Source organism: Somniosus microcephalus, chromosome 30, assembly GCF_052327205.1.
Source record: "Somniosus microcephalus isolate GS21.2 chromosome 30, FLI_Smic_1.0, whole genome shotgun sequence".
Taxonomy (NCBI): Eukaryota; Metazoa; Chordata; class Chondrichthyes; order Squaliformes; family Somniosidae; genus Somniosus; species Somniosus microcephalus.
The window spans coordinates 30,441,080-30,464,289 of NC_141016.1; the positions used below are offsets into that span (position 1 = coordinate 30,441,080).

Below are 23,210 nucleotides of genomic sequence, written 5' to 3' on the forward strand. Positions count from 1 at the left end.
TCAAGAGAGTCTACTGTATAAACTGTGCCATAAGCAGACCAGATGACTCAGGTGATGAAGCAGAGAGCCCATCAAGGATGAAAAGGCCAAAGGGTATCCATGTCTTTGTGGTAAACCACTGTTATACCTGCCTGCATGTGTGTGTGTACTCCACTAGGTACAGGTCTGTACATGCCTCGGCTGACTCCTCCCACTATTCCAGGTATATAAGTGACTGCCTCTCAGTCCCTTGGTATTCTGGACGGGTCGACCACTCGAGGTAAGACCTTCATTCTCTAGTTAATAAAAGCCAGATTGTTACTCGCTTAACCTCAGTCTTTTGAGTAATTGATGGCGCATCAATTTTATTAACTAGATTTTTTTATAATGGAGAAGATCCTCACACCAGCATGCCTGGACCTGGACAGTCGGGAAGCGGACGCTTCCACCAAGTTTGCTCACTGGCTCATGTGCTTCGAGACATTCCTGACTGCCTCCACTGCGGTCGCAACGGATGCGGACAAACTGTCTGTCCTGATCTCCAAGGTGAACCACCGAGTGTACTCAGTCATCCGGGACGTGACCTCGTACACAGCCGCCCTCCAGCTCCTCAAGACCCAGTACGCGCGCCCTGTGAACGAAGTGTACGCCAGGCACCTCCTGGGGAGTCGCAAGCAACAACCTGGGGAATCGACTGAGGAATACCTCCAAGCACTGTCCGTGCTTGGCCGGGACTGTGGGTGTAAGGCGGTAACACCCGCTAAGTACACGGAGGAACTGATCCGGGATGCCTTCGTAGCGGGCCACAGGTCCAACTACACCCGACAGCGACTGCTGGAGCAGAGCGACCTCACCCTCAACAAAGCCTCCGAAATCGCACTAACGCTGGACGCAGCCTACCGGGGCATGGATGCCTACTCCTCTGCACCGTGGACGCCGCGGGGAACGACAACCTGGGACACGGTAGGACAGCCCCATAGCACTGTACCACCCCAGCCACATCCCAACAACGGCCCAACTACCGCAGCAGTGTCCCAAGGCCAGACAGCAGTATCCCAAGGCCAGAAATGCTACTTCTGTGGCCAGGCCAAACACCCCAGAGCGCGCTGCCCGGCGAAGAATGCGACCTGCTCGGGCTGCGGGAAAAAGGGACACTACGCCAGCGTCTGCAGGGCCAAAGCCACCCCGAACGCCAGCAGCGCCGCGTGTGGGCCGTGCGAGCCGCCATCTTGGGCCCCCAACAGCGCCGCGTGTGGGCCGTGCGGGCCGCCATCTTGGGCCTCCCCAGCCATGTGCGAACCACCGCAACAGCAGCCATCTTGGACGACTCCAGCCACATGGGGATCATGGACGCTGCCATCTTGGACACCAGCCGGGACGCAGCAGGCCGCCAACCCCCCCCATCTGATACCCACAGCGACACGCCGACCCCTACGCTGGCCTCGGTTACGCTGGACCAAACGAGACCGCACCAACTAGCTCGGTCTAAAATGGACGTTAAGGTAAACGGCCATGCAATAAACTGCCTTTTTGACTCCGGGAGCACAGAGAGCTTCATCCACCCCGACACGGTGCGGCGTTGCTCTCTCCCAGTCCTGCCTGCGCACCAGCGGATTTCTATGGCCGCCGAGTCCCAGTCAGCGGACATTGGCGGCTACTGCGTGGTGACACTAGTAGTAGATGGGACTGTGTTCAATAATTTTAAACTCCTGGTCCTGCCCCAACTTTGCGCTGCCGTTCTACTGGGGTTGGATTTCCAGTGCCACCTCAAAAGTGTTACGATGGCGTACGGTGGCCCCCTCCCCCCACTCACAGTCCGCAGCCAGCAGCTTCCAAATTGCCCGCCGCGCACCAGATGCAACCTCTCCACACTCAGAGTCCCCCCCCCCCCCCCGCACTATTTGCTAACCTCACCCCCGACTGTAAGCCCATCGCCACAAAGAGCAGGCGATACAGTGCCGGGGACAGGGTTTTCATCAAAACCGAAGTGGAGCGGCTCCTGAAGGAGGGGATTATCGAGGGCAGCTCCAGCCCCTGGCGAGCCCAGGTTCTGGTCGTTAAGACCGGCGAGAAACAACACCTGGTCATCGACTACAGTCAAACAATTAACCGCTACACCCTGCTGGACGCCTACCCACTCCCCCGCATAGCTGACATGGTCAATCAGATCGCGCAGTACCGCGTCTTTTCGACCATTGACCTGAAATCAGCGTACCACCAGCTCCCCATCCACCCTGAAGACTGCCAGTATACTGCCTTTGAGGCAAACGGCTGCCTCTATCACTTCCTTAGGGTTCCCTTTGGCGTTACCAACGGGGTCTCCGTCTTCCAAAGGGAGATGGACCGGATGGTCGATCAAAATGCGTTGCAGGCCACTTTCCCATATCTGGACAATGTGACCATCTGCGGCCGTGACTTGCAGGACCATGACGCAAACCTCGAAAAATTCCTCCGCACCACCCAACTCCTGAACCTGACATATAACAAGGAGAAGTGCATATTCCGCACAAACCGCCTCGCCATCCTTGGCTGTGTTGTGGAACACGGGGTCATCGGTCCTGACCCGGACCGGATGCGTCCCCTTATGGAACTCCCACTGCCCCACTGCCTAAAAGCTCTGAAGAGGTGCCTAGGGTTTTTTTCCTACTACGCCCAGTGGGTCCCCTACTATGCAGACAAAGCCCGTCCGCTGATCAAATCCACCTCTTTTCCCCTGACGGCAGAGGCCCGCTCGGCCTTCCACCGTATCAAGGAAGACATTGCCAAAGCCACCATGCACGCAGTGGACGAATCCATCCCCTTCCAGGTGGAAAGCGATGCGTCCGACTTCGTTCTGGCCGCCACCCTTAATCAGGCGGGGAGACCTGTGGCCTTCTTCTCACGAACCCTCCAGGGCCCGGAGACCAGACACTCCGTGGTCGAGCAGGAGGCCCAGGCCATTGTGGAGGCTGTGCGCCATTGGAGGCACTACCTGGCCGGAAAACGATTTTCCCTGCTCACTGACCAGCGTTCAGTTGCTTTTATGTTCAACAACAAGCAGAGGGGCAAAATCAAAAATGACAAGATCTTGAGGTGGAGAATCGAACTTTCCACCGACAATTACGAGGTCTTGTACCGGCCTGGGAAGCTCAATGAGCCCCCAGATGCTCTATCACGTGGCACCTGCGCCAGCGCGCAGATCGATAGGCTGAGGGCCCTCCACAATGACCTCTGCCACCCGGGGGTCACCAGGTTCTTCCACTTCATCAAGGCCCGCAACCTGCCTTACTCCATCGAGGAGGTCAGGACCATGACCAGGAACTGCCAAGTCTGCGCTGAATGCAAACCGCACTTTTATAGACCAGACAGAGCCCACCTGATAAAAGCCACTCGCCCTTTCGAACGCCTGAGCATCGATTTTAAAGGGCCTCTCCCCTCCCCCGACCGCAATGTGTACTTCCTCAACATCATTGACGAGTACTCCCGTTTCCCGTTCGCTATCCCCTGCCCGGACATGACCAGTGCCACGGTCATTAAATGTCTGAACGACCTCTTCACCCTGTTCGGTTTCCCCAGCTATATCCATAGCGACCGGGGCTCATCGTTTATGAGCGACGAACTCCGCCAGTACCTGCTCGTTAGGGGTATAGCCACAAGCAGGACCACCAGTTACAACCCCCGGGGGAACGGACAGGTGGAAAGAGAGAATGCGACATTTTGGAAGGCCGCCCTACTAGCCTTAAAGTCTAGGGGCCTTCCGACCTCCTGCTGACAGGAGGTGCTCCCCGATGCGCTCCACTCGATTCGGTCACTGCTCTGCACTGCCACCAATGCCACCCCTCACGAGAAAATGTTTGTCTTCCCAAGGAAGTCCACATCGGGGACATCGTTACCACCATGGCTGACGTCCCCAGGGCCGGTACTACTGAGAAGACACGTGAGGACCCATAAAACGGACCCCCTGGTCGAGAGGGTCGACCTCCTCCACGCCAACCCCCAGTATGCTTACATTGCGTACCCGGACGGGCGGGAGGACACAGTCTCCATACGAGACCTCGCACCCTTGGGGGCCGCAGAAACCCACTACCCATTACCACCCCCCCCCACGACCCGATATCCAACCCCAGCAGCTGGCACGCCTGGGCCCGTCACCCACGAGGACTACACTCCAGTGCACCAGCCTACACGGGATGCGACGCCAGTAGCTCCACCACCCCTGCCGTCGCCACGTCGATCACAGCGGCAGACAAGACCTCCGGAGAGACTCCAATACACGAACTTCTAAATACACTTCACCCCGCCGGACTCATTTTTAAACAAGGGGTGAATGTGGTAAACCACTGTTATACCTGCCTGCATGTGTGTGTGTACTCCACTAGGTACAGGTCTGTACATGCCTCGGCTGACTCCTCCCACTATTCCAGGTATATAAGTGACTGCCTCTCAGTCCCTTGGTATTCTGGACGGGTCGACCACTCGAGGCAAGACCTTCATTCTCTAGTTAATAAAAGCCAGATTGTTACTCGCTCAACCTCAGTCTTTTGAGTAATTGATGGCGCATCAATCTTCAAAAAGCCTAGTTTCTCCAAGAAGAAAGATAAAGACTTTAAGGTCAAAGAGAAGCCAAGGGAAGAAAAGCACAAAGAGGAAAAACACAAGGAGAAAAAGTCCAAAGATATAACCGCAGCAGACGTTGTTAAGCAGTGGAAAGAGAAAAAGAAAAAGAAGAAGCCTGCACCAGAGCAGGAAGCAGTTCCGGTGGATACTCCTTCTTCCCTCAGGCCAATCTTTGGTGTTCCATTAGCTGAGGCTTCTGAGAGGACTATGCTGTATGATGGGATCCAGCTGCCAGCAGTTTTTCGAGAGTGCATTGACTACATTGAGAGTTGTGGCATGAAGAGTGAAGGAAACACTGAAACCCTCTCCAAGCAAAGATCGCAAGGAGACCTCGATCTATACAAGAGCAGATTGATGACAATGCCGCATCTGCATCTTGTCATTCACCGCCAGAACAATCTCATGAAGACACATCAGACTTACCCGTGTTGAGAAGATCCACACGTGAAGTAAAAAAGCCTGATTGTACTCAAAGATTAAGTCTATGTAAAGCTTTGAAAATGTGTTGACTGTTTTGAAAATGTTTATGTTTATAGAGCACTAACAAAAGTGTTACTGATATTATCTTTATTGTTTTCTTGAAAGTTGATTGATATTGATTTTGTTAAACCTCAAAGAAAGGGGGATGTAATGATCAATAACATGTCATTCTATAGTGGACAGTAGGTGGAGCCATAGAGCTGTGTAGAGCTGTATGTATAAGACTACACTACCCAGCTGTATGTATATTAAGACTACATTACCCATGAGGCACTAGGCTACTCACAAGGCAGCAGTCAAGATGGAAGCCTCTACAGATACTGTACCTAGTCCACGTGTGCTCAATAAAGTAACTAGCAAAAGCTAGCTGTGTTCATAATAAGAATGTCTAGTTATTAATGAACATAAGAGAAACGTTAACTCTATTTTCTCTCCATGGATGCTGCCTGACCTGCTGAGTATTTCCAGCATTTTCTGTTGTTATGCCGACACCCACTGTCTGGGCTCACACAGGAAAAATGACGACATGGGCAAGGTACCAGTGTTACAGTCTAACCCTTCCCCCCAGGGGCAGTGTTACAGTCTAACCTTTCCCCAGGGGCAGTGTTACAGTATAACCTTCCCCCAGGGGCAGTGTTACAGTCTAACCTTTCCCCAGGGGCAGTGTTACAGTATAACCTTTCTCCAGAGGCAGTGTTACGGTATAACCTTCCCCCAGGGGCAGTGTTAAAGTCTAACCTTCCCCCAGGGGCAGTGTTACAGTCTAACCTTTCCCCAGGGGCAGTGTTACAGTATAACCTTCCCCCAGGGGCAGTGTTATAGTATAACCTTTCTCCAGAGGCAGTGTTAAAGTCTAACCTTCCCCCAGAGGCAGTGTTACAGTCTAACCTTCCCCCAGGGGCAGTGTTACAGTATAACCTTCCCCCAGGGGCAGTGTTATAGTATAACCTTTCTCCAGAGGCAGTGTTAAAGTCTAACCTTCCCCCAGAGGCAGTGTTACAGTATAACCTTCCCCCAGGGGCAGTGTTATAGTATAACCTTTCTCCAGAGGCAGTGTTAAAGTCTAACCTTCCCCCAGGGGCAGTGTTACAGTATAACCTTCCCCCAGGGGCAGTGTTATAGTATAACCTTTCTCCAGAGGCAGTGTTAAAGTCTAACCTTCCCCCAGGGGCAGTGTTACAGTCTAACCTTTCCCCAGGGGCAGTGTTACAGTATAACCTTCCCCCAGGGGCAGTGTTAAAGTCTAACCTTCCCCCAGGGGCAGTGTTATAGTATAACCTTCCCCCAGGGGCAGTGTTATAGTATAACCTTCCCCCAGGGGCAGTGTTAAAGTCTAACCTTCCCCCAGGGGCAGTGTTACAGTCTAACCTTTCCCCAGGGGCAGTGTTACAGTATAACCTTCCCCCAGGGGCAGTGTTAAAGTCTAACCTTCCCCCAGGGGCAGTGTTATAGTATAACCTTCCCCCAGGGGCAGTGTTATAGTATAACCTTCCCCCAGGGGCAGTGTTAAAGTCTAACCTTCCCCCAGGGGCAGTGTTATAGTATAACCTTCCCCCAGGGGCAGTGTTACAGTATAACCTTCCCCCAGGGGCAGTGTTAAAGTCTAACCTTCCCCCAGGGGCAGTGTTATAGTATAACCTTCCCCCAGGGGCAGTGTTAAAGTCTAACCTTCCCCCAGGGGCAGTGTTATAGTATAACCTTCCCCCAGGGGCAGTGTTAAAGTCTAACCTTCCCCCAGAGGCAGTGTTACAGTCTAACCTTCCCCCAGAGGCAGTGTTACAGTAAAACCTTTCCCCAGAGGCAGCACCCTTTAAGTGGGGGAAAGAAGTGTGTGTGTTAGTGGGAATCTTAATTAAATGCGACTTTTAATATTTCTGTGTATTACAATCATTAAAAATAAGCTGCCTTTTATTTCCTGGAGCTCGTGCTGCTGTGTACTGCAAGCCACTGATGATTGAGGAACAGCTCTACGTCATCGTCGCTCAGCTGTTCAGAGGCTCTCACATCTACCAATGGGACAACAATGGCGGAAAATTCACCAAAATCCAGGACATTGACACCACCAAAATCCGTAAACCCAACGACATTGAGACATTCCACATCGATGGTGATTGGTACTTTATCATCGTAGACAGTTCGAAGGCTGGAGCCACCACCATTTACAAGTGGAACAAAAGCGGGTTTTACTCCCATCACTCCTTGCACATGTGGCACAGGGATACAGATGTTGAGTATGTTGAGATGGACAATAAGCCCAAGTTGATCTTGTGCAGCAGCACCCAACCCCCAGTCATCTACCAGTGGAACAAGGCCAACAAACAGTTCAACTATCTCACCGAAATTCCCAACATGTCTGATATTCATGCCGTTAAGCACTTCAGGATCAAGAAGGTTGTGTACCTCTGTCTGTCCCGCTTCATTGGTGACTCCAAAGTGGTGAAGTGGGAGAATCAGCGGTTCACGGAAATCCAGGCGTTGCCCTCAAGGGGCACCATGATTGTGCAGCCTTTCCAAGTGGCACAGTGGCAATACATGGTGCTTGGCAGCGACTTCTCATTTTCTCACGTCTACCTGTGGGATGCTGAAAAGCAGAAGTTCGGCAGGTTCCATGACTGGAATGTGCGATCCCCACGAGCTTTCCAGCTAGTGTCCGTCGATGACATGCACCTTGTGCTGGCTTCCAGCTTTAAAGGGAACACAATAGTCTATCGGCACATGGTGGTGGACACGAGTGTTTAACAACACAATGCAAACAAGCAGCATTTAAAAAGCCTCTGAACAGCAGCCAGAAAGCTACTTTAGGATTGTCAGCCACTCAGTTTGGACCAGACAGTCCAGTTTCTGAGTGGGATGTCCCTAAATTTCTAAAATATAAACTAGGCATAAAAGGTTTGACTTTAAATAGAAGCCTATTTTTTCTTGCTAAATCTGAGTCTTATCCTGTAGAGTAATTAATTATCCAGATTAATAGAGTTTTCAATTAAGTCACATCATCAGCTAAGCAAATCATTAGAAATCAATTATTCAACCCCTACCCCGCCCTCTTGTTGGGTTTTGGACTTGGCAAAAGACAACATCTTTATAATACTCAAATGCCTTCCCACCCCCTACCCCCAACCCACCAATATTTACAATTTGTGACATTATGACTTTTGCAAGAAAATAGATCACAAGGTTTTTGTAGTAATGTAAAAAAAAATCAACAAGACTGGATTCTCACTGTTAACGAAATATCATCTTCTAGGAGGAATTGGAATGAAGCTCTGCTTTGAGACATAGCTTGTACAAGTTACATGTGCTTCACACTTGCTGAAGTGTGATCGCGTAGCATTGATGCATATCTTTTATCCTCCAGCTGCATATATCCTCTTTAGGTTGTAGTCCTTCATGCCCATGAATCATGGCGTTGTATAGAGTAACTCATGCACGTTTCTTTACTAGCTTGCGCTAACTTGGCTTTTTGCCTTTTGATTGTCATAATTTGTAAAAGGTCAGAATAATTCAACTTGATTTCATACTGAAAGGTTAGATTTTCACAAAGAAACAGCATCTTGTATGCTTGTTTTGTCTTCTCCATTCTGTTGGATCTCAGATTCTGTATCCAGGGATCCGTTCAAGCTCCATATTCAAGCTATCAAAGGGAAGAAGGTTGGGTCTTTTCAGATGCACCGGATATCATTAACATCTTTGCTCATGAAATGTACAAGTGGCCTCAAGTAGCAAAACACTGACACTGCAGCAAAACGCAGACGGATCAGCGGGTCCCAGTTTCAGTCTAGTCTGTTTTGAGTTAACTGAACTCAGCCTGGACAGCAATTGGGATGCTCCAACTGACCCGAGCAATCCCACTCAATGGTGCACAATGATGTGATCGGTGAGCCCATGACATAAGCTTATTAATGACTGCTCCTCACCCCAGCTGAGAACCGATACCCTTTCTGGTTCTTCCCTTTGGCTCATTCTTTGATCCAAATTCACACGGTACCCCAATGGGTGGCTCATTCAGCGCTTTAGTTTGCCCGTTGACTAATGCCTCATGTCCATGCCACTTCAGGTCCTTCAGCAGCTGATGCCCCATTCCAGGTTACATCATCTTAAAGACTCGTGTTAACCCTTCAGTTTTTCCATTCCCTTAAGCCATGTTGTGGTCTTCCAAGTGCTGGCTCATGTTCTTTGTGATCGATTATTTCAGTTCCTTCATTAATTGCTACCTTCAGCCCACATCATGGCCCCAGCAACTTGAGGCCCTCTACTATAATCTATAAATGCAAGTCTTTCTTTCTTTCTACTGTGCCCCAACTGATGGCTGACGTGCAATGAGGAAGCTACTGCCCTTGTCTATCTCCTTTTCTTTTCATTTGCCCTACTGTGCCCTATCTAAAATACTTAATCAACAGGCGCAATTACATTCGAATGGGCCTATATTCTCTGGAGTTTAGAAGAATGAGAGGTGATCTCATTGAAACGTATACAATTCTTAAAGGGCTTGACAGGGTAGATGCTGAGAGGCTGTTTCCCCTGGGAACTAGGGGGCATAGTCTCAGCATAAGGGGTCAGCCATTTTTCAATTTCTTCACTCAGAGGGTGGTGAATCTTTGGAATTCTCTACCCCAGAGGGCTGTGGATGCTAATTCGCTGAATATATTCAAGATTGAGATCGATACGTCTTTAGACACGAAGGGAATCCAGGGCTATGGGTAAGGGTGGGAAAGTGGAGTTGAGGAAGACGATCAGCCATGATCTTATTGAATGGCGGAGCAGGCTCGAGGGGCCGTATGGCCGACTCCTGCTCCTATTTCTTAAGTTCTTATTGGCAGCTCCTTCAATGGAAGCAGCTGGTGATTTCAATGTGGAATTATCGACCCAGAAAACAACTTTACACGACTTGGCCAACAGCTTGAAACAAAAATAGAAAACGTTGGCAGCGCACGGCAGGTCCACCTGCAGCTGGGGATAGACCAGACAGTCAGCACCCTTCGTCAGAACTGGAAAAATAAGAGATGGATAAACATATTACCACTTCAGGATAGAGGGCATTCTATTGAAAAACAACAGACAATAAACACAAAGAGGAATGATGTAACAAATCATCTAATAGACAGGACTATTAAAGACATGAAGGATGTGTGAATACCTCAACAAGTGGAAGGCCTAAGGAAAATGGGAGACATGGAAAACCTGGAGGAAGAGTCAGGTTTGAAATTGAAATGGCAAGTGTTGGGAAAGTGCAGCGAGTCGAACAGCTCCCGAAAGCCCTTCGGTATTTGGAGACGGTGGGCGCACTGTAATTTGCCAACCTCTGTTTCAGTCTCAAACCTGACCCCCCAGGTTATCCGTCTCTCCCATTTTTCCCATTGTGGCTTCAAGCCTCACTTCAGAGATTTGAGCACATAATCTAGGCTGACATTTGAGTGCAGAGGGAGTGCTGCACGGTCGGAGGTGCCGTCTTTCGGATGAGACGTTAAACCGAGGCCCCTTCTGCCCTCTCTGGTGGATGTAAAAGACCCCATGGCACTATTGAAAGAAGAGCAGGGGAGTTCTCCTGGTATTCTGGACAATATTTATCCCTCAACCAACATTTCCAGACATACATTGGTCACTTATTCCTCCGCTGTTTGTCCAAATTGTTGGCTGTGTTTCCCGACAAAACGCCAATGACTACCACTTCAAAAGGAATTAATTGGCTGCGAAGTTCTTTGGAATGTCCAGAGAATGTGAAAGGTGCTATATAAATGCAAGTTCTATTTGACTTTTCACTATCCTTAGGCCTCCCACTTTCTTTGCTCTTCATACGTGCTTTGTTCCTGTAATGCATTTACTTGACCGAGATGAACCCACTGATACCTCCTCTCTGTGTTTGTTCTTTAATATATATTTCCCCCTTTCCGAACCTGTTATTGTGTTTGGACATCTTTGATTTATCAGTTCTGACGAAACTACCCATCGACATGTTGTCTGTTCTCGCCACAGGTGCGGACTCACCGGCTGTATATTGTTTCACTTTGAGATTTCCAGAGTCTGTAGTATTTTGCTTTGCATTGGCGAATAGTTTAGTTATCGACATTTCAAATACCCTTCCCTGGGACTCTGAACATGCTCTGAGTGAGGTTAGATGAAGTGCGAGACGTATAAAATGAGCTTTCTCTCTTTATAGACCTATTTGTTTCCTCCTTAAAACACAAGTTCTGAATGTCCTGGTTCACCTTTTCAAATATGTGCATGTTTACTGTCCTGTAACATCGGCAAAACAAACTTCTGGAAATGTTTAATGCTGTATGTTTTAAAATAGGAGAGAATTGTTTAGAATCATGTAACATTTCTTAATTCTTGGTATTCTTGGAATAAACTGCAGAAAAACATTCCTGCTATCTTAATTTCCTTTATTTTGGGTTGAACTTCCTTTCAGCTTTTGAACTGGAGCCATGCTGAGCTGTTGTAGTGTTGGTGACTCAGGCGGACTAGCCCTCAGACCAGACTGCAGGCAAATAGAATCATACAACGCAGAAGGAGGCCATTCGGCCTGTCGTGCCTGTGCCGGCTCTTTGAAAGAGTTCTCCAATTAATCCCCACACCCCAGCTTTTCCCCCATAGCCCTGCAAATTAATCCTCTTCAAATACATGTCTAATTGCTTTTTGAAAGTTCCTACGGAATCTGCCTCCACCACCCTTTCAGGTAGTGCATTCCAGATCTTAACGGCCCTCTGTGTGAAAATAATTTCTCCTCATTCCCCCTTTAGTTCTTTTGCCAATTACTTTAAATCGATGACCTTTGGTTACCGACCCACTCGCCAGAGGAAACAGTTTCTCCCTACTTGCTCTATCAAATCCCTCATTATTTTGAACACCTCGATTAAATCTCCCCTTAAACTTCCCTGCTCCAAGGAGAACAATCCCAGCTTCTCCAGTCTCTCCACATAACTGAAGTCCCTCATCCCTGGCACCACCCTGGTAAAGCTCCTCTGCACCCTCTCCAAGGCCTTCACATCCTTCCTAAAGTGTGGTGCCCAGAATTGTACACAATACTCCAGCTGAGGCCTAACCAGTGTTTTGTAAAGATTTGGCAAGACTTCATTGCTTTTGTATTCAATGCCCCTGTTTACAAAGCCAAGTCTCCCATACACTTTCTTAACTGCCTTATCAACTTGCTCTACCATTTGCTTTCCTAATTGCTTGCTGTATCTGCATGTTAACTTTCAGTGATTCGTGTACAAAGACACCCAGGTCCCTCTGAACACCAACATTTCCCAATCTCTCACTATTTAAAAAATACTCTGTTTTTCTATTTTTCCCTACCAAAGTGGATAACTTCACATTTCTCCACATTATATTCCATTTGCCATGTTTTTGCCCACTCACTTAGCTGGTCTATATCCCCTTGAAGCCTCTTTGCATCCTCCTCACAACTTTCATTCTCACCCAGCTTTGTATCATCAGCAAACTTGGATATATTACATTTGGTCCCCTCATCCAAATCATTGATATAGATTGTAAATAGCTGAGGCTCGAGCACTGATCCTTGCGGTACCCCACTAGTTACAGTCTGCCAACCCGAAAATGACCGGTTTATTGCTACTCTCTGTTTTCTGTCTGTTAACCAATCCTCAATTCCATGAGCCCTAATTTCATTTAATAACCTCTTGTGTGGCACCTTATCAAATGCCTTCTGAAAATCCAAATACACCACACCCACTGGTTCCCCCTTATCTATTCTGCTAGTTACAACCTCAAAAAACTCTTACAGATTTGTCAAACACTATTTCCCTTTCATAGAAACATAGAAGATAGGAGCAGGAGTAGGCCATTCGGCCCCTTGAGCCTGCTCCGCCATTTAAGGAGACCATGGCTGATCATCCAAATTCAGTACCCTGTCCCCGCCTTCTCCCCATATCCCTTGATCCCTTTAGCCTTAAGAAATATATCTAACTCCTTCTTGAATATATTTAATGAATTGGTCTCAACTGCCTTTTGTGGTAGAGAATCATAAATCCGTGTTGACTCTGCCCAATCCTATTATTATTTTCTAAGTGCCCTGTTACCACGTCCTTAATAATAGATTCTAGCATTTTCCCTACTACTGATGTCAGTCTAACTGGTCTGTTGTTCCCCGTTTTCTCTCTCCCTCCTTTCTTAAATAGTGGGGTTACATTTGCTACCTTCCAATCCATGGGAACTGTTCTAGAATCTATGGAATTTTGGAAAATGACAACCAATGTATCCACTATCTCTATAGGCACCTCTTTCAAAACCCTAGGATGTAGGCCATCAGGTCCAGGGGATTTATCAGCTTTCAGTCCCATTAATTTCTCCAGTACTATTTTTTTACTAATACTAATTTCTTTCAGTTCCTCACTCTCGCTAGACCCTTGGTTCTCCATTATTTCCCGGCAGTTTTTGCGTCGTCTTCCGTAAAGACAGACATAAAGTATTTGTTTAATTTCTCTGCCATTTCCTTATTCCCCATTATAATTTCTCCTGTCTCAGCCTGTAAGGGACCCACATTTACTTTCACTAATCTTTTCCTTTTTCATACCTATAGGAGCTTTTACAGTCTGTTTTTATGTCTCTTGCTAGTTTACACTCATATTCTATTTTCCCTTTCTTTATCAATTTCTTGGTCCTCCTTTGCTGAATTCTAAAATCTTCCCAATCCTCAGGCTTACTAATCTTTTTGGCAACATTATAAGCCTCTTCCTTTGATCTAATACTATCTTTAACTTCTCTTGTTAGCCACGGTTGGACCACTTTTCCTGTGGGCTTTTTGTGCCTTAAAGGAATGTATATATGTTGTAAATTATGTGTTAATTCTTTAAATGCTAGCCATTGCTTGTCTACCATCATACCTTTTAATGTAGTTTCCCAATCTACCTTAGCCAATTCGCCCCTCATACCTAGGTAGTTTGCTTTATTTAGATTTCAGACCCTAGTTTCGGATTTAACTAAATTACTTTCAAACTCAATATAAAATTCTATCATATTATGGTCACTCTTCCCTGAAGGTCCCTTTACTACAAGGTTATTAATTAACCCTTTCTCATTGCACAATACTAGATCTAAAATAACCTGTTCCCTAGTTGGTCCCTCAACATACTGATCTAGAAAACTATCTTGCATACACTCCATGAATTCGTCCTCCACACTATTACTGCAAATTTGGTTTGCCCAGTCTATATGTAGATTAAAGTCCCCCATGATTACTGAATTAACCTTTGTTACATGCGCCTCTAATTTCTTGATTTATACTCTGCCCTACATTACAACTACAGTTTGGGGGCCTATAAACAACTCCCACCAATGTTCTCTGCCCTTTGTTGTTTTTTAGCTCCACCCAAACTGATTCTATTTCTTGATTTTCAGAGCGAAGATCATTTCTCTCTACTGTCTTTATCCCGTCCTTTATTATCAGGGCTCCCCCTCCTCCTTTTCCATTTTGTCTATCTCTTCTAAAAGTTAAGTATCCTGGAATATTTAGATTATACTGTCTCTCCGTGTTGTTTCTCCAAAACTGCACCACTTCATACTTACCCGTATTAAATTGCATCTGCCATCTGTCTGCCCATTTCACCAGTCTGTCTATGCCCTCCTGCAGTCTGCTACAATCCTGATTACTATTTGTTACGTTGCATAGTTTTGTGTCATCCACAAATTTCAAAATTGTGCTCCCTATACCGAAGTCCTGGTAATTTATATATAACAAGAAAAGCAATGGTTCTAATACTGACCCCTGGGGGAAGCCCATTGCATACCTCTCTCCGATCAGAAAACCATCTGTTCACCACTACTCTCTGCTTCCTATCCCTTAGCCAATTAAGTACCCAAGTTACTGCTGTCCCTTTAATCCTTTGTGCTTTTTTCAAAATAAGTCTGCTATGTGGTACTTTATCAAATGCCTTTTGAAAATCCATACATACAACATCTACTGCACTACCTTCATCAACCCTCTCTGTTACTTCATCAAATAACTCACTCAATCAGGTTAGTCAGACACGACCATCTTCAGCTAGAAGTGCCGAGTGGATGATCCATCTCGGCCTCCTCCTAAGATCCCCACCATCACAAAAGCCAGTCTTCAGCCAATTTGATTCATTCCACATGATATCAAGAAATGGCTGAGTGCACTGGATACAGCAAAGGCTGTGGGCCCCGACAACATCCCGGCTGTCATGCTGAAGACTTGTGCTCCAGAACTAGCCACACCTCTAGCCAAGCTGGTTTTTTTTATTTGTTTATGGGATCAGGGTGTCGCTGGCAATGCCAGCATTTATTGCAAATCCCTAATTGCCCTTGAGAAGGTAGTGGTGAGCCACCCTCTTGAACCGCTGCAGTCCGTGTGGTGAAGGTACTCCCACAGTGCTGTTAGGGAGGGAGTTCCAGGATTTTGACCCAGCGACGATGAAGGGTCGGTGATATACTTCAAAGTCAGGATGGTGTGTGACTTGGAGGGAAACTTGGAGGTGGTGGTGTTCCCATGCGCCTGCTGCCCTTGTCCTTCTAGGTGGAAGAGGTCGCGGGTTTGGGAGGTGCTGCCAAAGAAGCCTTGGCAAGTTGCTGCAGTGCATCTTGTAGATGGTACACACTGCAGCCACGGTGTGCCGGTGGTGGAGGGAGTGAATGTTTAAGGTGGTGGATGGGGTGCCAGTCAAGCGGGCTGCTTTGTCCTGGATGGTGTCGAGCTTCTTGAGTGTTGTTGGAGCTGCACTCATCCAGGCAAGTGGAGAGTATGCCATCACATTCCTTACTTGTGCAGTACAGCTACAACACTGGCATCTATCTGACAAAGTGGAAAATTGCCCAGGTATGCCCTGTCCACAAAAAGCAGGACAAATCCAATCCAACCAATTACCGCCCCATCAGCCTACACTCAATCATCAGCAAAGTGATGGAAGGTGTCGTCGACAGTGCTATCAAGCGGCACTTACTCACCAATAACCTGCTCACCGATGCTCAGTTTGGGTTCCGTCAGGACCACTCGGCTCCAGACCTCATGACAGCCTTGGTCCAAACATGGACAAAGGAGCTAAATTCCAGAGATGAGGTGAGAGTGACTGCCCTTGACATCAAGGTAGCCTTCGACCGAGTGTGGGACCAGGGAGCCGTATGTAAAATTGAAGTCAATGGGAATCAGAGGGAAAACTCTCTACTGGCTGGAGTCATACCTAGCACAAAGGAAGATGGTTGTGGTTGTTAGAGGCCAATCATCTCAGCTCCAGGACATCGCTGCAGGAGTTCCTCAGGGCATTGTCCTAGGCCTAACCACCTTCAGCTGCTTCATCATTAATCTCCTCTCCATCATAAGGTCATGAGTGGGGATGTTCACTGATGACTGCACAGTGTTCAGTTCCATTCACAACTCCTCAGATAATGAAGCAGTCCATGCCCGCACGCAGCAAGACCTGGACAGCATTCAAGCTTGGGCTGATAAGTGGCAAGTAACATTCGCGCCACACAAGTGCCAGGGAATGACCATCTCCAACAAGAGAGAGTCTAAACACCTCCCCTTGACATTCAACGGCAATACCATTGTCGAATTCCCCACCAGCAACATCCTGGGGGTCACCATTGACCAGAAACTTAACTGGACCAGCCACATAAATACTGTGGCTACAAGAGCAGGTCAGAGGCTGGGTATTCTGCAGCGAGTGACTCAACTCCTGTCTCCCCAAAGCCTTTCTACTATCTACAAGGCACAAGTCCGGAGTGTGATGGAATATCCCCACTTGTCTGATGAGTGCAGCTCCAACACCACCCAGGACAAAGCAGCCCGCTTGATTGGCACCCGATCCTCCACCACCTTAAACATTTGCTAGCACCTCCCAAATCCACGATCTCTACTAACTAGAAGGACAAGGGCAGCAGGCGCATGGGAACACCACCACCTCCAAGTTCCCCTCCAAGTCACACACCATCCTAACTTGGAAGTATATCGCCGATCCTTCATCGTCACTGGGTCAAAATCCTGGAACTCCCTCCCTGACAGCACTGTGGGAGCACCTTCACCACACGGACTGCAGCGATTCAAGAAGGTGGCTCACCACTACCTTCTCAAGGGCAGTTAGGGATGGGCAATAAATGTCCTTGCCAGCAACGCCCACATCCCATGAATTAATAAATAAAAGAAAATAAATACTTCCATTCCTTTCTCCTTCGTACTTATCTGGTTTCTCCTTAAATGCATCTATGCTATTTGCCACAACCACTCCATGTATTAGCAAGTTTCACATTCTCACCTCTCTCTGAGTAACGTTTTATACAGTAATGTCTGCTACGGTGTCAGCCAGTCGGTAGCACTCTCACCTCTGAGTCAGGAGGTTGTGGGGTCGAGTCCCAGTCCAGAGACTTGAGCACATAATCTAGGCTGACACTCCAGTGTAGTACTAAGGGAGTGCTGCACTGTTGGAGGTGCTGTATTTCGGATAAGACATTAAAGTGAGGACCCGTTGGCCCTCTCAGGTGGACATAAAAGATCCCAGGGCACTATTCAAAGAAGAGCGGGGGAGATCTCCCTGTGTGCTGGCCAACTTCACTAAAACAGATTATCTGCTCACATTGCCGTTTGTGGGAGCTTGCTGTGCGCAAATTGGCTGCAGTGTTTCCTACATTACAACAGTGACTGCACTTCAAAATGTACTTCATTGGAGGTAAAGTCTTGATTTTAACTCAGCTGCGGGCTATTGGCGTGTTCCCCGAATTTCGTGTTTCCCACACGAATCTAAATGGATGTGGGAGATTGATGCAATTTTAACTCAATTGGCCAATTGATTTCCAACGTGTGGGAAGCCTTTGCAAATGGGTTTCTCATGACTGAAAGTCCCCTCTGATGATGTCATCATTGCTGTTGCATTTAAGGTCCACAGCAAGCCTTGCTTCTTCTGCAGACTACCAAGCTTTCTCCATTTGATGGCACAGGAATCTGCAGGAACAATGGTCAGCGGGAGGCCAAGAGCAGCTCCTAAGTTTGACGAGGCAGCACCACAGGCATTGGTGGATGGGGCTAGGGCCCACAGGGAGGTCCTGTTCCCTTCATCAGGGAGGAAGAGGCCTCCCAATCAGACCAAGGCTGTGTGGATACAGGTGGCCGGGGAGGTCAACTCCTTGGGGGTCACACGGCGCACCTGGATGCAGTTCAGGAAAAGATTCCATGACCTTCAACGCACTGGAAAAGTAAGTATGAAGTTCCCATCACCCTCAATCTGATCCCCATTGCCTTTCCTCACCAGCACTCAGCTTTAGCAATCTCTTCCTGCCACGAGGCAGCACGGTGGCATAAGGGCAGCACGGTGGCATAGTGGTTAGCACTGTTGCCTCACAGCGCCAGGGACCCGGGTTCGAATCTGGCCTCGGGTGACTGTCTGTGTGGAGTTTGCACATTCTCCCCGTGTTTGCGTGGGTTTTCTCCGGGTGCTCCGGTTTCCTCCCACAGTCCAAAGATGTGCGGGTTAGGTTGATTGGCTATGATAAATTAACCCTTAGTGTTAGGGGGATTAAATACGTGGGGTTACGGGGATAGGGTGGCATATGTGTTGGTGTAGGGGTTACGGGGATCGGGTGGGATATGTGTCGGTGCAGGCTCGATGGGCCGAAATGGCCTCTATCTGCACTGTGGGGTTTCTGTGATTCTCTGTGATCCCACTTGACACTCACATCCATGCACCCTTACCCATTCCCTCTCTCTATGCTCACAATCACATAACTATTCCACCATGCAGCCCTCACACTCCCTATCACTCTGATGCTTTGAACACAACTGACAACACATAGGGAGGGCCCTTGGTCTTGCAACCTCACTCCATCTTTGTCTCCTTCTAAGTATCTATGCTATGCAATCTCTACACTCACTCCTTCATTCTCACTCAACCTCCACTTGTCTCCATCATTGTAGGAAAAGAGAGCTCACAATAAGAGAGAAAGAGCGTGGACAGGAGGAGGCCCACCATCATTAGCCCAGCTCACCCCCTGGGAGGAAGCCATCCTGGAAATTGTCGGGGTTGAAAAAGATGCGCACGTTGGGGACGGACAGACGGGTGCATCACAGCAAGCTGGTGACAGAATAGTTTTCCATCTCTCTCATTGACATTGCATGAGTCGCTGATAATGATTCTGAAGCTCTAACAGATGGACTTATGATCATCTGCAATATGCAATGTGCATGTAACCTTGGCCTCACATCTCTCTTTCCTTGACTCCCCCACAGGACCATCGAGAGCCCCCGTCCCCACTGTCCAGGAGGAAGAGCCTGAGCTTCCAGATTCCTCAGAGGAAGCTGCAACCTCTGAGGGCGCAGCGTCAGCAGAAATAAGCGCACCCAGCACCAGCGCAGACACTCACACCTCGGTGGGACCTTCGGGACATAGAGTAGTGTTGTCACCTGGTGTATCACTGCTCACAAGTGAGCATCAGCAGATTGTGGAGACAGGGACAGCAGTGGAGAGTCCTCGTCGGAGGGCGCAGGACTCTGCCAGCTCGGCTCAGCTGCATGTTGACCCTCTGCCTCTGGGTCCATCCATAAGATCAGAGGTGATGGAACTCCAGGCACAGATGCAGGAGTCTCTGGCAGGTTTTGTCTCTAGGGTCGCTGCGAGTGTGGAGCGAATGGAGGAGTCCATTGCGAACATGAGCAGAGCCTTTGTGGAGTCATTGGTGCATGAACGCATCAACACGGAAAGGATGGCTACCTACGTGGAAATGATTGCTGCCTCCGTGGTAAGGCTGGCTACGGTAGAGGAGAGGAGGGCTACAGCCATGGAGGAGGTTAGTCACCAGGGTATGGAAAACATGGTGAGTGTTCAGAATAGAATGACATCTCTTGAGGAGCGATGGGCATCTATTGAACATAGAAACCAGACCTTCATGGAAGTCCTTCTGAGTAGGACTGCCATTGCAGATACAGGTCCCCATGGCCCCCCTGATGTGCAGCAAGGTGCTCCCCAGCCACTTGCAGGCACGGAGGGGGAGCTGACCCATGAGAGGGAGGTTGGTGGCAGACCTCAAGGAAGTGGGGACTCCTCTCCAGGCGCTCACACTTCCATGCCACTGCAAAACCCTCGGTCAGAGCCCCACCGGAGTCCACACCATCTCAACCCCTGCACAGCCGCAGGAGCAGCAGACTGTTGACGAGCCCTCACAGGCTTGCCACCCCAGAGGACGCCTGCCAAAGGTGCCGAGACAGGAGCAGCAGGAAAGTGAGCAAGGGGCCTCCACATCTGCTGAAGCCACAGAGGAACCACGATGTAGGAGCACGTGTAAGAGGAAAATAAAGCACAAGTAGTCACAAGGGTATTCACTTGGGTGAAATTTTATGTATTGTTAAAAAAAGCCATCAGATGAATTCTGTCAATAAAAAGTCTGATAGCTACTGCTGTATTTGTGGCGTGCGTCATTTGGCGAATGGGACTTTCACATTGAGGGCTTAGGATTACTTGCAATTGTCAGTATGCTGGACAAATAGCTAGGAATCCGCAGGGTCTTGGCCATTGTCGATGCTCAGATAAGAAGCTGCGAGGCAGAAGTGCTTGATTGGCTAGGCTAAGCAAAGCTGGCCAGGATGAGTGCGTTCCTTGCATCCTGGGCAGCAATGTTCTGGCGTAATGCTGCCGCTGGTTGTTGGTCCTCTGCAGGATGGTCATTTTTGCCCTCCTCTTCCTACTCCTCCTCCTCCTCCTCATCATCATCATCTGAGGAGGGTATGTGAGGAGCCACTTGGTCCTCAGGAATCTGCAAGCCACGACGCTGTGCCATGTTGTGAAGTGCACAGCAAACCACGACGATTCTGGAGACCCTGGCTGCTGAGTACTGCAGGGCTCCACCTGATCTATCCAGGCATCTGAAGCGCATCTTCAGCAAACCGACGGTTTGCTCGATAATGGATCTGGTGGAAATGTGGCTGGAGTTGTAGCGCTCCTCAGCTTCGTTGGCTGGCCTCCTCAACGGCGTCATTAGCCAAGTCCTCAGGGGATAGCCCTTGTCTCAAGCAGCCATCCGTGAAGTTGGTCTGGTGGCCTGAATAGCAGAGGCACACTAGACTGGCGCAGTATGAAGGAGTCATGGCAACTGCCAGGGTACATGGCACAAACATGCAAAATCTCCTTCTTGTGGTCACACACCAGCTGAACGTTAAGGGAGTGGTTGACAGAAATACCTGGATTGCGATGGGGTGCCCTAAGGGCCACATGTGTGCAGTCAACGTTACCCTGCACCCTTGGAAAGTCTGCCAGATGAGCTAATCCAACCGCTCGCGCCGTGACACTTGTGCGATCCTTGGTGAAATGGATGTGATTGTGCGCGAGGGCAAAGAGGGCATTGGTTACCTGCGTGATGCAAGTGTGTGCGACCACCTGGGAAATGCCGCTGATGATCCCTGGAATGAGCCTGAGGCAAAAAAGTTGAGTGCGGTGGTGACTTTGACGGCCACTGGTAAGGAGTGTCCACCTGGTCCTCTGGGCAGCAGGTCTTGCTGTCGTATTGCGCAGATGTCAGTCACTACCTCTCGCGAAAGTCGGAGCCGCCTTTGGCACTGCTGCTCAGTCATGTTGAGGTAGCTGACCCTGTGTCTGTAGACCCTGTTTGGGAGGTATCTCCTGCGCCGACGGGCTTCCAGGCGCTGGCCCCTTCTGGCCTGTGCTGCCTCAGGTGGGTGAGCAGCAGCCTGTCGCTCCTGCTGCTGCTGTTGCTGGTGCTGCTGTTGTTCTTGGTTCAGCTGCTGCCACGGCTGGTGCTCGAGCTCCTCTAATGCCCAGAAGGGAAGGAAAAAAATGGCTCCCATGCTTCTGGCATATGCCTCCGTTGAGGAAGCACTGAGTGAAGGTGGCAAGAGGGGTTTCCCAGGAGTTCACACTGGAGATGTGTGTGAGGCTCCAACCTTCCACAGGTGTGGTTAAGCCTGGTAAAAGTTGCCCCAGGCCTGAGACAAAAAATCCTGCCACCTGCAAATGATGACTAATCAAATCTCCTCTTTAATGGTTGACCTGCAGCTGATAGTCAGCAAGCCAATAGTGCTCCCGCCAGGTTTCACAGGCGTGATTCCCACCAGGCGTGTTTTACGTGGGAAAAGGGTTAAAAGTGCAAGGGACTGTTAAAATGGCATTATAAAGGCCATTTAGTGGTGATTAAGGGCCTTAAAGAGCAGTCCCGCCTGTTGGATGGGGGACGGATTCGGGACCATCAGACACGCCTGAGTAAAAAAGGCTTGGAGTCGGGAACCAGGCGGGGGGTCCCGCCCGCCAGTTTTTGCGATTTTAACCCCCCGCATGCCTTCAAGCCCGCCTCACAGCTCAGTTAAAATCAAGGCCCAAGTGTTTTGGGCTGTCCGAAGGTTGGGAAAGGCGCTATAGAAATGCAGCTTCTCCGAGGGCGCAATGTCGCCCCCTGTTGGCCAGACCCGCACACTTCACGTGTAAAGTTCCGCCCCTCGCTCTGATTGGCTGGGCCGGCGGGAGGCTCTGATTGGCTGGGCCGGCGGGAGACTCTGATTGGCTGGGCCGGCGGGAGACTCTGATTGGTTGGGCCGGCGGGAGACTCTGATTGGTTGGGCCGGCGGGAGACTCTGATTGGCTGGGCCGGCAGGAGGCTCTGATTGGCTGGGCCGGCGGGAGACTCTGAATGGCTGGGCCGGCAGGAGGCTCTGATTGGCTGGGCCGGCGGGAAACTCTGATTGGCTGGGCCGGCAGGAGGGTCTGATTGGCGGAGGGGGTTGTCCATCAGGCGGACGGGCCTGCAGAGAGCGCTCAGGCCTCGGCCTGGATTGATGCTGGCGGCGCCGCCATGTCGGACCAAACACCGGCGCAGCTGTGCCCGGACTGGAGCGACGACGAGCGCATGGCCTTCTTGTTCTCGGCCTTCAAGCAGAACCGCGAGGTGAACTGCTCGGACTGGGACAGCAAGCTGGGCTTCTGGACGGCGCGGATCCTGGAGGCGGCGGCCCGGCGGCGCAGAGTCAGCTTCAGGCCGCGGGAGCTGCGGCCCTGGTTCCGGCGGAAAGGCTCGGAGCCGCTGGGCCTGGGCACGGTGCTACAGGACATGGTCAGGTGAGGCCCCCGACCCCAGGCACAGAGCCCGGACCCCCCGGACAGAGAGAGAGGGCCCGGACCCCCCGGACAGAGAGAGAGAGAGAGAGGGCCCGGACCCCCCGGACAGAGAGAGAGAGAGAGGGCCCGGACCCCCCG

General features: G+C 49.6%; 2 protein-coding genes across 3 annotated transcripts in view; both read left to right on the forward strand.

Moving 5' to 3' along the window:
* The window catches only part of LOC147098086 (leucine-rich repeat LGI family member 3-like), a 61,868-nt gene extending 50,454 nt beyond the window's left edge, over positions 1-11,414 (forward strand). The window contains exon 8 of the mRNA XM_085971319.1: positions 6,977-11,414. Coding sequence (XP_085827445.1) covers positions 6,977-7,794 — 818 coding nt within the window. The 3' untranslated portion in view covers positions 7,795-11,414. The remainder of the gene's footprint in view (positions 1-6,976) is intronic.
* An 11,298-nt stretch (positions 11,415-22,712) lies between these two features.
* chmp7 (charged multivesicular body protein 7) overlaps positions 22,713-23,210 on the forward strand; it is a 38,021-nt gene continuing 37,523 nt past the window's right edge. Inside the window, exon 1 of one of the 2 annotated variants that reach the window (XM_085971321.1) lies at positions 22,713-23,072. In XM_085971321.1, coding sequence (XP_085827447.1) covers positions 22,810-23,072 — 263 coding nt within the window. In that variant the 5' untranslated portion in view covers positions 22,713-22,809. The remainder of the gene's footprint in view (positions 23,073-23,210) is intronic. The other variant, XM_085971320.1, reaches the window with a different exon arrangement.